This window comes from Hyla sarda, chromosome 13 (assembly GCF_029499605.1).
Source record: "Hyla sarda isolate aHylSar1 chromosome 13, aHylSar1.hap1, whole genome shotgun sequence".
Lineage (NCBI taxonomy): Eukaryota > Metazoa > Chordata > Amphibia > Anura > Hylidae > Hyla > Hyla sarda.
Genome location: NC_079201.1, coordinates 24,079 through 40,377, shown reverse-complemented (window position 1 = coordinate 40,377; position 16,299 = coordinate 24,079). Strand labels below are relative to the sequence as shown.

The 16,299-nt window shown below is 48.1% G+C and overlaps 1 protein-coding gene across 1 annotated transcript; it reads right to left on the bottom strand.

Moving 5' to 3' along the window:
- Positions 1 to 432: 432 nt before the first annotated feature.
- Positions 433 to 14,314, bottom strand: CACNG1 (calcium voltage-gated channel auxiliary subunit gamma 1). Its single transcript, XM_056550237.1, has 4 exons — positions 14,074 to 14,314; positions 3,629 to 3,703; positions 1,995 to 2,132; positions 433 to 1,421 (listed from the first exon to the last, which is right to left on the bottom strand). The coding sequence occupies exons 1-4, from the start codon at positions 14,312 to 14,314 to the stop codon at positions 1,195 to 1,197; spliced, it is 681 nt and encodes a 226-aa protein (XP_056406212.1). The 3' UTR covers positions 433 to 1,194.
- Between the last annotated feature and the right edge of the window lie 1,985 nt (positions 14,315 to 16,299).

Genomic DNA, 16,299 nt, shown 5'->3' with positions numbered 1-16,299 from the left:
CTCTCCTGGAGGTGATGGTTTTCTCTAAGGTCCATAGACACAACAAGAAGTAGTTCCAAAAGCATCAAGTGTTTAATGAAGATTATGAGAGGGTTAATATTACACCAGCGGGGGGCGCCGACAGACCCACCTGCTACATACAGGCACAAGTCATCCCTTTACTATTCATTCCTCATAAGACTTCTCATTAGTGCACTAAGTGTGTCTGCCTATAAATGGGAGGGGCATCCTGGGCTGTCTGCCTATAAATGGGAGGGGCATCCTGGGCTGTCTGCCTATAAATGGGAGGGGCATCCTGGGCTGTCTGCCTATAAATGGGAGGGGCATCCTGGGCTGTCGGCCTATAAATGGGAGGGGCATGATCAGGTTGTGTTACAGTTGGGAGGGGCATCCGGGGCTTTTTGCCTATAAGGGGCAGGGGCCTGTTATGCTTTCTAGTAGGTGGGAGGGGCCTGTTAAGCTTTCTAGTAGGTGGGAGGGGCCTGTTATGCTTTCTAGTAGGTGGGAGGGGCCTGTTAAGCTTTCTTGTAGGTGGGAGGGTTCTGTAGTATTTTGTTTGTAAGTTGGTGGGAGGAGACTGTAGTATTTTCTAGTAGGTGGAGGGGGCTGTAGTATTTATTAATTTTTAGTTGGGAGGGCTTGTAGTATTTTATTTTTCTTAAAGTTTGGAGGGGTATGTAGTATTTTCTGGCACTTCGGAGGGACCTGTCTTATTTTCTAATAGGGAGGGGCTTGTTGTGTTTTCCTTTAGGTGGGAGGGGCCTGTAGCATTTTCTAGTAGATGGGAGGGGTCTGTCACTATATTTGAGGGGGCAGTCTACTGTAGGACACTTGTTATATTGGCTCAGTGTCGCCCTCCTGGGGTCAGTGTCTGCGGAGATTTGGGCAGGGTCACTTTAAAAATCCTGGGCATTTATGGTCCTCAGAAAAGATAGTCCCTGGGGATCTGTCATCTGCGCCGGCTGAAGTCATTGTCTGTATAGAGCCCTATAGGCGGTCTGCAGGGATGATGGGAGTTGTCCCTGGCGTCATGTGGCTGAGGGGGGAGGCGTCCATCAGGTTCAATCTTTATATACAGTAAAAAAAATCATCTATAGTGAGAAGATATGTGAGGAGGAGGTGTGTCCTCTGGGTTTCACAACATCCTTCACACCCATAGCTCCTCCCCTTATATCATCCAGGGGGCGGGGCTTCTCACATCTCCGGCTCCGCGTCCATACAAGTCTCCCATGGGTTCCTGGGCATCCGGGGAAGAGAGATGAGCACCAGGGCGATCCCGCAGATGAAGAGCAGCACGAAGGCCGCGCAGGCGCAGCCGAACGACCAGGAGTAGTAATACTCAATCCACACCGTCTCCTTACTGTCAATCATCCGGTGCACCGACTGACGGATGACCTCCGCCGAGATGATCATACACAGCCCTGAAAGATCACAACCGGTGTAATAATCTGCAGGATATATCACTACTGGGTAGAGAGGACAGAGTGATGTTCTGCAGATCTGTAGAGAGGTCAGAGGTGTAATAATCTGCAGGATATATCATTATGTATCAGGAGGAGAGGACAGAGCGATGTTCTGCAGATCTGCAGATAGGTCAGAGGTGTAATAATCTGCTGAATATATCACTATCAGGAGGTAGAGAGGACAGAGCGATGTTCTGCAGATCTGTATAGATTTCAGAGGTGTAATAATCTGCAGGATATATGTCTGTATATAATGGGGTGTAATACTCTGCAGGCTATATGTCTGTATATAATGGGGTGTAATACTCTGCAGGCTATATGTCTGTATATAATGGGGTGTAATACTCTGTAGACTATATGTCTATATATAATGGGGTGTAATACTCTGCAGCCTATATGTCTGTATATAATGGGGTGTAATACTCTGCAGCCTATATGTCTATATATAATGGGGTGTAATACTCTGCAGACTATATGTCTATATAATGAGGTGTGGGGGTGTGACCCTGCAGGGGGCGGGGCTGGACTCACCTGAGAACATGTAGAAGAGTCCGGCGGGTTTCAGCAGGTAGTCCAGCTTGTCGTTGAAGGCGAGGAGGGTGCAGACGGTGCCCATGGCCATGAAGCCCACCCCGATGATGGCGATGGCTGCTGCGGAGATACTGTACTCTGCCGGGAGGAACACAGCGCAATTCTCAGTGTCCACCACTAGAGGGCCCCACCCCTCACTGTTATATTCACTTACTGCCATTTTGCCCAATAATGTCCCCTGGTTCTGCCCCAGCCCCTCAGTAGTTGCCCCTCCTACATGCCCCATCATGTCACCTTTACCTGCTCCGGACCCTAATTGTATGTTATAGACTAAACCAGAAACTCACCCCGTGTACCCCAGACCCACAGACACTCACCCCGTGTACCCCAGACCCACAGACACTCACCCCGTGTACCCCAGACCCGCAGACACTCACCCCGTGTACCCCAGACCCGCAGACACTCACCCCGTGTATCCAAGACCCACAGACACTCACCCCGTGTACCCCAAACCCGCAGACACTCACCCCGTGTACCCCAGACCCACAGACACTCACCCCTTGTACCCCAGACCCGCAGACACTCACCCCGTGTATCCAAGACCCACAGACACTCACCCCTTGTACCCCAGACCCACAGACACTCACCCCTTGTACCCCAGACCCACAGACACTCACCCCGTGTACCCCAGACCCACAGACACACCCCGTGTACCCCAGACCCTCAGATACTCACCCTGTGTACCCCAGACCCACAGACACTCGCCCCGTGTACCCCAGACCCACAGATACTTACCCCGTGTACCCCAGACCCACAGACACTCACCCCTTGTACCCCAGACCCACAGACACTCACTCCGTGTACCCCAGACCCTCAGATACTCACCCCTTGTACCCCAGACCCACAGACACTCACCCCTTGTACCCCAGACCCACAGACACTCACCCCGTGTACCCCAGACCCTCAGATACTCACCCTGTGTACCCCAGACCCACAGACACTCGCCCCGTGTACCCCAGACCCACAGACACTCACCCCTTGTACCCCAGACCCACAGATACTCACCCCGTGTACCCCAGACCCACAGACACTCACCCCTTGTACCCCAGACCCTCAGATACTCACCCCTTGTACCCCAGACACTCACCCCTTGTACCCCAGACCCACAGACACTCACCCTTGTACCCCAGACCCTCAGATACTCACCCCGTGTACCCCAGACCCACAGACACTCACCCCTTGTACCTCAGATACTCACCCCGTGTACCCCAGACTCAGACACTCACCCCGTGTACCCCAGACCCACGGACACTCACCCCGTGTACCCCAGACCTTCAGACACTCACTTAGTGTACCCCAGACCCTTAGACACTCACTCCATGTACTCCAGACCCTCAGACACTCGCACCGTGTACCCCAGACACTAACACCGTGTAACCCAGACCCTCAGATACTCACCCCGTGTACCCCAGACCCACACTCACCCCGTGTAACCCAGACCCACAGACACTCACCCCGTGTACCCCAGACCTTCAGACACTCACTTAGTGTACCGCAGACCCTCAGATACTCACCCCGTGTACTCCAGACCCACAGACACTCACCCCGTGTACCACAGACCCACACACACTTACCTTTCTGGGTGGTGACCTGCACAATCTCAGTGTTTTCTCCAGACGTGAAATGCTTGAAGTACGAGCAGTTAACATCTGGAAGAGAAAGTAGAGGCTCCGTATCACGGGAAGTATCTCAGCCTCACAAGAAGTATCTCAGTCTGACATGAAGTATCTCAGCATCACATTACAGCTTCCCTTACTCTCCCCAGCACAGTAAGACACCCATCCCCCCATCATTGTGCTGCTGCGGGGAGTAAGGGAATGGAATAAAGAAGGTCGGTAAAAAGAAAGTGGGGAGATGGTGTGTGTCCTGCTGACCCAAGGGCAAGAAACTGGGTGTATATACCTATAGAGGCGGGTATATACTGTAGTGGTGGGTATACAGTACACTGTAGGGGACAGGTTTATACCTGTAAGGGGCGGGTATATACCTGCAGGGGATGGTCTTATGTCCTAAGAATCCCCCCCCCCCCCTTATTGTGCTGCTGTTCGGACCAAGGGAAAACTTGTGAACACACAACTAATGTCCGGGCATGCTTGGAGTTGTAGTTCTGCGACAGCTGGAGGAAGACGAGTCAGTCACTGACTGACCAGCTGCATTGTGGGTGAGAGAAACTGCAACAACTAGAGGCCAAAGGGAGGTGGTGCATGGAGAATCATCCTGCACAGCGCCCCCTGCTCCAGCTTGTGGTAAGTACAGGATTTATATTGTATTAGGTTGAATGTTGCTGCTTGTGTGGATACATTATTGACACAATTCTTCGATGATTTAATGCTTTTTCTCTTCTTTTTTTTTTATATATTGGGATGAAAACCAGATCGGAATCTGTCCAGCGATTAATTTCCTACGCGGTGAGTATAAATAGTCCCTGGTATTACGGCGCAGACCGCCACTCTCACCGCTCCCAGCAGCTGCCGGATCCTCACACATTTCCTGCAGGTTTTCTGCTTCATTACTGCTATTGCAGGATTCCGGGGCCGCAGAAAACACGAGCTGTCGCATCCCATCACGTCACCCCTCCCCCTCGGATTCGCCTCCTCGCAATATTTTTAGCTTTTTCAACGAGCAGATGACAACATGACTGGGATGTGAGGAGGTTAAAGGGGCAGAAACGGCGTCTTAAACCTTCGCCATCGACCCGCGGCCACCTGAACGCCTCTATGGCGGATAGAAACCGTATAAATGGGCGGGACTTAATATGGGGGGGGGATCTCCAAGTCCTGAAGGCCCCCCCCATAAGAATTCTGGTAACATAATGTGGAGCCGGTTCCCCCCATTTGCTGACTGGTCACATTCCGACATGTCCAGACCCCCTCCATTATTATCATTATGTTATCAGGACAAATCCCCATTCATTAGCAGGGTATTGTCTTACACCCGGCTGTTGTCGCTGACGGGGGGGGGGGGGGTTGTGATGGGCGAACTCTTCCCCTCGGTGTCCACACTAACTCGGGCAATGGAAGTGCACCCCCGGTGGCTGAACTGGTGCATTACACCATCAGTAAAACACTATTGATGAATTGGAGACCATGATGCTTTGCAGCTGTAGCTATAGTCAGGGCTTAGACCAGTGTTTCTCTACCAGTATGCCTCCAGCTGTTGCAAAACTACAACTCCCAGCATGTCAAAACAGCCAAATGCTGTCCGGGCATGCTGGGAGTTGTAGTCCGGCAACTGCCTGTTTAATGTAAGCTACCTTTTCATCCTCTACAGCGGGGTTTCCCAACCAAGGTACCCCCAGCTGTTGCAAAAGTACAACTTCTGGCATTCTGGGAGTTGTGGTTTTGCTAAATCTGGAGACCCCCTGGTAGAGAAATACTGGTCTAAGCCTTAAAGATATATACAACTGCAAAGCATCATGGTCTGTTGCTGTCCTGGAATGCTGGGAGTTGTAGTTTTTTAACAGCTGGAGGCGCCCTGGTTCCATTAAATGGCACCGGGTTGTAACACTGTTGTTTTGGAGAAAGCGCCTATTTAAAAAAAAAAAACCTTGATAACCCCTATAAAGGACGGCTCTGCTTCTACCATTTACAACACCTGAGCTCCTGCACTGGAGGCTGGGAAACCCTTATGTATATAGCAGCACCTGCCTGCAACAGGGGGGGGGGGTACTTGCTCCACCTATGGTGTTCACTCCTGATCATGTGACCAGATCCCCCTTCACCATTCGTGTGATCATGGTGGCTGACAACAGAGGACAATAGCGAGGTAACCAGTGGTGTGGCCCAGCTATCATGTGTTATATATAACCCTCAGTGTATAGCGGGGTCGGGGGGCTGGGGGTCCCCGCTCTGTCGCTGTCAGTCACAGTCGTGGCGTGCCACGTTTTATGGGATTATTATTAGAGCTGCAATAAATTCTGCTCCTCTGGCAGCTGCAGCTCTCAGGGCTGGGGGTCCCTTCCCTGGATGATGGGGGTCTTACACTACACAACAGGTGTCAGGGGTCGCACGAGGTCATGTGACCACCCCATGGCCCAAGTCACCCGTGTGGGGGCGGAGCCGTGTAAGTGATCCTATACAGAACGCCAGGTGCCACTCACAGTCCTGATAGAATGATGGGCGCATTGTGTGAGACATCTCACATTACGGGGTTAATGAGCACAGCGTGCCAGGGAGCAATGGCCGGAATTTATATGGAGGCATAAAATTATTATTCCTAGGGCGTCCATCACCAAAATCAGGATTTACTGATCGTCACCTGTCCTGAAATACTCTGTACTGCTGTGGACCCTGCTCCTCTACTATATAACTCTCACCCTGTGACCTCCACATGATCAGTACACTACTCTCCTGAAATACTCTGTACTGCTGTGGACCCTGCTCCTCCACTATATAACCCTCACCCTGTGACCTCCACATGATCAGTACACTCCTCTCCTCTATACTCTGTACTGCTGTGGACCCTGCTCCTCCACTATATAACTCTCACCCTGTGACCTCCACATGATCAGTACACTCCTCTCCTGAAATACTCTGTACTGCTGTGGACCCTGCCCCTCCACTATATAACTCTCACCCTGTGACCTCCACATGATTAGTACACTCCTCTCCTGTATACTCTGTACTGCTGTGGACCCTGCCCCTCCACTATATAACTCTCATCCTGTGACTTCCATATGATCAGTACACTCCTCTCCTGAAATACTCTGTACTGCTGTGGACCCTGCCCCTCCACTATATAACTCTCACCCTGTGACCTCCCACATGATCAGCACACTCCTCTCCTGTATACTCTGTACTGCTGTGGACACTGCTCCTCCACTATATAACTCTCATCCTGTGACTTCCATATGATCAGTACACTCCTCTCCTGAAATACTCTGTACTGCTGTGGACCCTGCTCCTCCACTATATAACTCTCACTCCTGTGATCTCCACATGATCAGTACACTCCTCTCCTGAAATACTCTGTACTGCTGTGGACCCTGCTCCTCCACTATATCACTCTTACCCTGTGACCTCCACATGATCAGTACACTCCTCTCCTGAAATACTCTGTACTGCTGTGGACCCTGCTCCTCCACTATATAACTCTCACCCTGTGACCTCCCACATGATCAGTACACTCTTCTCCTGAAATACTCTGTACTGCTGTGGATCCTGCTCCTCCACTATATCACTCTCACCCTGTGACCTCCATATGATCAGTACACTCCTCTCCTGAAATACTCTGTACTGCTGTGGATCCTGCTCCTCCACTATATAACACTCCCCCTGTGACCTCCACATGATCAGAACACTCCTCTCCTGATATATAGTGGAGGAGCAGGGTCCACAGCAGTACAGAGTATTTCAGGAGAGGAGTGTACTGATCATGTGGAGGTCACAGGGTAAGAGTGATATAGTGGAGGAGCAGGGTCCACAGCAGTACAGAGTATAACTCTCACCCATATGATCAGTACACTCCTCTCCTGATATACTCTGTACTGCTGTGGACCCTGCTCCTCCACTATATAACTCTCACCCTGTGACCTCCACATGATCAGCACACTCCTCTCCTGAAATACTCTGTACTGCTGTGGACCCTGCTCCTCCACTATATAACTCTCACCCTGTGACCTCCACATGATCAGTACACTCCTCTCCTGAAATACTCTGTACTGCTGTGGACCCTGCTCCTCCACTATATAACCCTCACCCTGTGACCTCCACATGATCAGTACACTCCTCTCCTGATATACTCTGTACTGCTGTGGACCCTGCTCCTCCACTATATAACTCTCACCCTGTGACCTCACAGTAATTATACTATTTGCCCTGCTGTGTCACCGGAGCGCCCCCTGGTGTATCTGATGAGCTGGGGGTTTTGAGCTTTGTGTCCCCAGGAGGATTCGGTGCAGAATTTAGGACCAATTCAAAAAAGATGTTCTAAAGATCATGATAGTAGTACTGTGCAGTGTATACAGGACCAGAGAAGTGCTACTGTGCAGTGTATACAGGACCAGAGAAGTGCTACTGTGCAGTGTATACAGGACCAGAGAAGTGCTACTGTGCAGTGTATACAGGGCCAGAGAAGTGCTACTGTGCAGTGTATACAGGGCCAGAGAAGTGCTACTGTGCAGTGTATACAGGGCCAGAGAAGTGCTACTGTGCAGTGTATACAGGGCCAGAGAAGTGCTACTGTGCAGTGTATACAGGGTCAGAGAAGTGCTACTGTGCAGTGTATACAGGGCCAGAGAAGTGCTACTGTGCAGTGTATACAGGGATAGAGAATTGCTACTGTGCAGTGTATACAGGGATAGAGAAGTGCTACTGTGCAGTGTATACAGGGCCAGAGAAGTGCTACTGTGCAGTGTATACAGGGCCAGAGAAGTGCTACTGAGCAGTGTATACAGGGCCAGAGAAGTGCTACTGTGCAGTGTATACAGGGATAGAGAAAGTGCTACTGTGCAGTGTATACAGGGCCAGAGAAGTGCTACTGAGCAGTGTATACAGGGCCAGAGAAGTGCTACTGTGCAGTGTATACAGGGCCAGAGAAGTGCTACTGTGCAGTGTATACAGGACCAGAGAAGTGCTACTGTGCAGTGTATACAGGACCAGAGAAGTGCTACTGTGCAGTGTATACAGGGCCAGAGAAGTGCTACTGTGCAGTGTATACAGGGCCAGAGAAGTGCTACTGTGCAGTGTATACAGGGTCAGAGAAGTGCTACTGTGCAGTGTATACAGGGCCAGAGAAGTGCTACTGTGCAGTGTATACAGGGATAGAGAATTGCTACTGTGCATTGTATACAGGGCCAGAGAAGTGCTACTGTGCAGTGTATACAGGGCCAGAGAAGTGTTACTGTGCAGTGTATACAGGGCCAGAGAAGTGCTACTGTGCAGTGTATACAGGGATAGAGAATTGCTACTGTGCAGTGTATACAGAGCCAGAGAAGTGTTACTGTGCAGTGTATACAGAGCCAGAGATGTGCTACTGTGCAGTGTATACAGGACCAGAGAAGTGCTACTGTGCAGTGTATACAGGGATAGAGAATTGCTACTCTGCATTGTATACAGGGCCAGAGAAGTGCTACTGTGCAGTGTATACAGGGATAGAGAATTGCTACTGTGCAGTGTATACAGAGCCAGAGAAGTGTTACTGTGCAGTGTATACAGAGCCAGAGATGTGCTACTGTGCAGTGTATACAGGACCAGAGAAGTGCTACTGTGCAGTGTATACAGGACCAGAGAAGTGCTACTGTGCAGTGTATACAGGGCCAGATAAGTGCTACTGAGCAGTGTATACAGGGCCAGAGAAGTGCTGCTGTGCAGTGTATACAGGGATAGAGAAGTGCTACTGAGCAGTGTATACAGGGCAAAAGAAGTGCTACTGTGCAGTGTTTACAGGGATAGAGAATTGCTACTGTGCATTGTATACAGGGCCAGAGAAGTGCTACTGTGCAGTGTATACAGGGATAGAGAATTGCTACTGTGCAGTGTATACAGAGCCAGAGAAGTGTTACTGTGCAGTGTATACAGAGCCAGAGAAGTGCTACTGTGCAGTGTATACAGGACCAGAGAAGTGCTACTGTGCAGTGTATACAGGACCAGAGAAGTGCTACTGTGCAGTGTATACAGGGATAGAGAAGTGCTACTGTGCAGTGTATACAGGGCCAGAGAAGTGCTACTGTGCAGTGTATACAGGGCCAGAGAAGTGCTACTGAGCAGTGTATACAGGGCCAGAGAAGTGCTACTGTGCAGTGTATACAGGGATAGAGAAAGTGCTACTGTGCAGTGTATACAGGGCCAGAGAAGTGCTACTGAGCAGTGTATACAGGGCCAGAGAAGTGCTACTGTGCAGTGTATACAGGGCCAGAGAAGTGCTACTGTGCAGTGTATACAGGGCCAGAGAAGTGCTACTGTGCAGTGTATACAGGGCCAGAGAAGTGCTACTGTGCAGTGTATACAGAGCCAGAGAAGTGCTACTGTGCAGTGTATACAGGGATAGAGAAAGTGCTACTGTGCAGTGTATACAGGGCCAGAGAAGTGCTACTGAGCAGTGTATACAGGGCCAGAGAAGTGCTACTGTGCAGTGAATACAGGGCCAGAGAAGTGCTACTGTGCAGTGTATACAGGGCCAGAGAAGTGCTACTGTGCAGTGTATACAGGGCCAGAGAAGTGCTACTGTGCAGTGTATGCTATGTCTTGTTTGTACATACAGAAGTGATGCTGTGTAGCAGCCGTGTATATAGAAGTAGTACTGTGCAGTGTCCGTATGTATGGTAGTTGTACTGTGCAGTGTATGTATGTACAGTGGTTGTACTGTGCAGTGTCTGTATATACAGTAGTTTTACTGTGCAGTGTATGTATATACAGTAGTTGTACTGTGCAGTGTATGTATGTACAGTGGTTGTACTGTGCAGTGTCTGTATATACAGTAGTTTTACTGTGCAGTGTATGTATATACAGTAGTTGTACTGTGCAGTGTATGTATGTACAGTAGTTGTACTGTGCAGTGTATGTATATACAGTAGTTGTACTGTGCAGTGTATGTATGTACAGTAGTTGTACTGTGCAGTGTATGTATATACAGTAGTTGTACTGTGCAGTATATGTACAGTAGTTGTACTGTGCAGTGTATGTATGTACAGTAGTTGTACTGTGCAGTATATGTACAGTAGTTGTACTGTGCAGTGTCTGTATATCCAGTAGTTGTACTGTGCAGTGTATGTATGTACAGTGGTTGTACTGTGCAGTGTATGTATGTACAGTAGTTGTACTGTGCAGTGTCTGTATATCCAGTAGTTGTACTGTGCAGTGTATGTATGTACAGTAGTTGTACTGTGCAGTGTATGTATGTACAGTAGTTGTACTGTGCAGTGTATGTATATACAGTAGTTGTACTGTGCAGTATATGTACAGTAGTTGTACTGTGCAGTGTATGTATGTACAGTAGTTGTACTGTGCAGTGTCTGTATATCCAGTAGTTGTACTGTGCAGTGTATGTATGTACAGTAGTTGTACTGTGCAGTGTATGTATGTACAGTAGTTGTACTGTGCAGTGTATGTATATACAGTAGTTGTACTGTGCAGTATATGTACAGTAGTTGTACTGTGCAGTGTATGTATGTACAGTAGTTGTACTGTGCAGTGTATGTATGTACAGTAGTTGTACTGTGCAGTGTATGTATGTACAGTAGTTGTACTGTGCAGTGTATGTATGTACAGTAGTTGTACTGTGCAGTGTCTGTATATCCAGTAGTTGTACTGTGCAGTGTATGTATGTACAGTAGTTGTACTGTGCAGTGTATGTATGTACAGTAGTTGTACTGTGCAGTGTATGTATATACAGTAGTTGTACTGTGCAGTATATGTACAGTAGTTGTACTGTGCAGTGTATGTATGTACAGTAGTTGTACTGTGCAGTGTATGTATGTACAGTAGTTGTACTGTGCAGTGTATGTATGTACAGTAGTTGTACTGTGCAGTGTATGTATGTACAGCAGTTGTACTGTGCAGTGTATGTATGTACAGTAGTTGTACTGTGCAGTGTATGTATATACAGTAGTTGTACTGTGCAGTGTATGTATGTACAGTAGTTGTACTGTGCAGTGTATGTATATACAGTAGTTGTACTGTGCAGTATATGTACAGTAGTTGTACTGTGCAGTGTATGTATATACAGTAGTTGTACTGTGCAGTATATGTACAGTAGTTGTACTGTGCAGTGTATGTATGTACAGTAGTTGTACTGTGCAGTATATGTACAGTAGTTGTACTGTGCAGTGTCTGTATATCCAGTAGTTGTACTGTGCAGTGTATGTATGTACAGTGGTTGTACTGTGCAGTGTATGTATGTACAGTAGTTGTACTGTGCAGTGTATGTATGTACAGTAGTTGTACTGTGCAGTGTATGTATGTACAGTAGTTGTACTGTGCAGTGTATGTATATACAGTAGTTGTACTGTGCAGTATATGTACAGTAGTTGTACTGTGCAGTGTATGTATGTACAGTAGTTGTACTGTGCAGTGTATGTATGTACAGTAGTTGTACTGTGCAGTGTATGTATGTACAGTAGTTGTACTGTGCAGTGTATGTATGTACAGTAGTTGTACTGTGCAGTGTCTGTATATCCAGTAGTTGTACTGTGCAGTGTATGTATGTACAGTAGTTGTACTGTGCAGTGTATGTATGTACAGTAGTTGTACTGTGCAGTGTATGTATATACAGTAGTTGTACTGTGCAGTATATGTACAGTAGTTGTACTGTGCAGTGTATGTATGTACAGTAGTTGTACTGTGCAGTGTATGTATGTACAGTAGTTGTACTGTGCAGTGTATGTATGTACAGTAGTTGTACTGTGCAGTGTATGTATGTACAGCAGTTGTACTGTGCAGTGTATGTATGTACAGCAGTTGTACTGTGCAGTGTCTGTATATCCAGTAGTTGTACTGTGCAGTGTATGTATGTACAGTAGTTGTACTGTGCAGTGTATGTATGTACAGTAGTTGTACTGTGCAGTGTATGTATATACAGTAGTTGTACTGTGCAGTATATGTACAGTAGTTGTACTGTGCAGTGTATGTATGTACAGTAGTTGTACTGTGCAGTGTCTGTATATCCAGTAGTTGTACTGTGCAGTGTATGTATGTACAGTAGTTGTACTGTGCAGTGTATGTATGTACAGTAGTTGTACTGTGCAGTGTATGTATATACAGTAGTTGTACTGTGCAGTATATGTACAGTAGTTGTACTGTGCAGTGTATGTATGTACAGTAGTTGTACTGTGCAGTGTATGTATGTACAGTAGTTGTACTGTGCAGTGTATGTATGTACAGTAGTTGTACTGTGCAGTGTATGTATGTACAGTAGTTGTACTGTGCAGTGTATGTATGTACAGTAGTTGTACTGTGCAGTGTCTGTATATCCAGTAGTTGTACTGTGCAGTGTATGTATGTACAGTAGTTGTACTGTGCAGTGTATGTATATACAGTAGTTGTACTGTGCAGTATATGTACAGTAGTTGTACTGTGCAGTGTATGTATGTACAGTAGTTGTACTGTGCAGTGTATGTATGTACAGTAGTTGTACTGTGCAGTGTATGTATGTACAGTAGTTGTACTGTGCAGTGTATGTATGTACAGTAGTTGTACTGTGCAGTGTCTGTATATCCAGTAGTTGTACTGTGCAGTGTATGTATGTATGTACAGTAGTTGTACTGTGCAGTGTATGTATGTACAGTAGTTGTACTGTGCAGTGTATGTATGTACAGTAGTTGTACTGTGCAGTGTATGTATGTACAGTAGTTGTACTGTGCAGTGTCTGTATGTACAGTAGTTGTACTGTGCAGTGTCTGTATGTACAGTAGTTGTACTGTGCAGTGTATGTATATCCAGTAGTTGTACTGTGCAGTGTATAGGTGGGCTCCCCTCCCCCGGGGTCTGGCAGGTGGACAGGAGTTCTGAGCGCTCCCAGCAGCTGGGCCGGGGCCACATTGCACCAGACCTTCTCTATTGGTTTTTCGGGGGGGGGCTGACGTTTAGGAAGTTATACTGGGCATTGTGCTGCGTCCATTACTCATGTACCTAGTTTCTGCTTCCTGTCAGTGAATAGAAGGAACCCGTCCTGACCCCATCCTATTGTATCCAATCTAGACCATACCTGCGCTGGCACATTGTGACGAATAAGTGGATACAACTGTAACGAATGCTCAGCAGTGATTGGGCCTGTCCTGATCCTGGGTCAGTGACTGGACCTCCAGATGTTGCGAAACTACAACTCCCAGCATGCCCGGACAGCCAACGGCTGTCCGGGCATGCTGGGAGTTGTAGTTTTGCAACTACACTATAAAAAAAAAACTGAGCACATTCCCTGCAGTGACCAATCAGAATCCAGTAGAAGTGCGATGTACTATACAATGTATCCAGTGTTGCCGTGGAGACCAAGTGGACACAATGTTACAGTTGGAAGCCCAATGGGGATTCTCTGTTGACCATGGCGGTCAGTGTGCGGCCCTTCGCCGCCCCCCCCGGCCACCTACCTCCCGGTGAACTGAGGGGTCCGCAGGGTTTGCTGACCACGTCGATCCCTTCCACGAAGATCTTCTTGGTGCACAGCCGCCACAGGCCGAAGTGCGCCATCTCGCAGGGCTCGTCGTAGTCGTCCACCATGGGGGTCATGACGGCCCAGTGGTCGCTCATCACGGCGGCCAACATGAGGGACACCCCGACCAGGATGATGCAGAAGGTGACGCGGATCTTCAGGGCCTTCAGCTCCTTCATGGTGGGGTCCGCAGGGGTCTCTGCTCCGGGGGTCTCGTCCTCTTCGTCCTGTCGCCTCCTGGGCTCTGGTGTCTGGGAGGTGGCGGCTGAGATTGGAGAAGGGGCCGGGCGGCCGCAGCTGTCGGGGTCTGTCAGTGTCGGTTACACGGGGAGCGGGGGACGCTGGGAAGTTCTATTAATGCCGGACCCCTCGCTTCTCTAAAGTTTAAATAATTTACATTATGGCTTCCCCCCCGCGCGCCAACGCCCCCTGTTTGTGGCTAAAAAAAAAACACACGAAAAAGAAAAACTAAATTCCAGAAAACCAAAACAAAAAACACAAAACAAAAATAGCAACAAAACAAAAAAAAATATGAAGTAGAAAAGGATTCAAGAAAAAAAAATAATATTCCGGAAAAAGTAAAGAAAAAACATGAAATTTTAATAAAAAATAAAATAAAGACGCAATGAAGAAAAAAATGATGCCCCCCCCCCCAATATTTCCATACACCAGCTGAACAGTGAACCCATTCAGGAGCCCACCACCCAAAGTACAGGCACCCATAGGGTTGCAGCCACCCCACAGAAATGGCGCAATAATATCCTGCCTGAATCAGCGCCGCCCCTGTCTTCAGGTTGTGTGTGGTATTACAGCTCTGCTCGCTTCAATAAGCTGCAATTCCAGACACAACCTGAGGAGCGGGGTGGCGCCATTTCTGTGGAGTGTCTGTAGATTAAGTTATGGCCGTCTATACGGGGGTTCGTTGTTCGGCCTGTGTATGGGGATATTGGGGGTCCCCCTGGTGTGCCTGGACCTGCAGTCAGGGACCCCCGTCTACTGAGGCCCCTGCCCATGTATAGGATAATCTTGGCCCCCGCTCCCTCCTGTAGATATGACTCATGTCAGGTGACTGGGTATAAGGTGTCACCGCACCCACAGATCAGATAAAATCCTGGGCGCCACATGAGTATGAAGTGGGTGTATGGTGGGCACTATGGGCGTCACATGACACATCTACAAGGGAATACATGACCTCAGCTGCTGGGTATATTATCATGAGGGTCTGCAGCAGCTGGGGTGTGTATTATGAGGTTCTGCAGCAGCTGGGGTGTGTATTATGAGGTTCTGCAGCAGCTGATTGTATATTATGAGGTTCTGCAGCAGCTGATTGTATATTATAAGGTTCTGCAGCAGCTGATTGTATATTATCATGAGGTTCTGCAGCAGCAGGGGTGTGTATTATGAGGTTCTGCAGCAACTGGTTGTATGTTATCATGAGGTTCTGCAGCAGCTGGGGTGTGTATTATGAGGTTCTGCAGCAGCTGATTGTATATTATGAGGTTCTGCAGCAGCTGATTGTATATTATAAGGTTCTGCAGCAGCTGATTGTATATTAGTATGAGGTTCTGCAGCAGCAGGGGTGTGTATTATGAGGTTCTGCAGCAGCTGATTGTATATTATAAGGTTCTGCAGCAGCTGATTGTATATCATGAGTTTCTGCAGCAGCAGGGGTGTGTATTATGAGGTTCTGCAGCAGCTGATCGTATATTAGTATGAGGTTCTGCAGCAGCTGTGGTGTGTATTATGAGGTTCTGCAGCAGCTGATTGTATATTATAAGGTTCTGCAGCAGCTGATTGTATATTATAAGGTTCTGCAGCAGCTGATTGTATATTATCATGAGGTTCTGCAGCAGCAGGGGTGTGTATTATGAGGTTCTGCAGCAGCTGGGGTGTGTATTATGAGGTTCTGCAGCAGCTGATTGTATATTATAAGGTTCTGCAGCAGCTGATTGTATATTAGTATGAGGTTCTGCAGCAGTTGGGGTGTGTATTATGAGGTTCTGCAGCAGCTGATTGTATATTATAAGGTTCTGCAGCAGCTGATTGTATATTAGTATGAGGTTCTGCAGCAGCTGGGGTGTGTATTATGAGGTTCTGCAGCAGCTGATTGTATATTATGAGGTTTTGCAGCAGCTGGGGTGTGTATTATGAGGTTCTGCAGCAG

Coding starts and splice junctions, on each gene's coding strand:
- CACNG1 (XM_056550237.1), bottom strand. CDS start 14,314: ATGAAGGAGCTGAAGGCCCTGAAGATCCGCGTCACCTTCTGCATCATC. Junction 3,704..14,073: donor ACCCCTCAGTTCACCGGGAG/GTAGGTGGCCGG, acceptor TTTCTCTTCCAG/ATGTTAACTGCTCGTACTTC. Junction 2,133..3,628: donor GCAGGTCACCACCCAGAAAG/GTAAGTGTGTGT, acceptor TCCTCCCGGCAG/AGTACAGTATCTCCGCAGCA.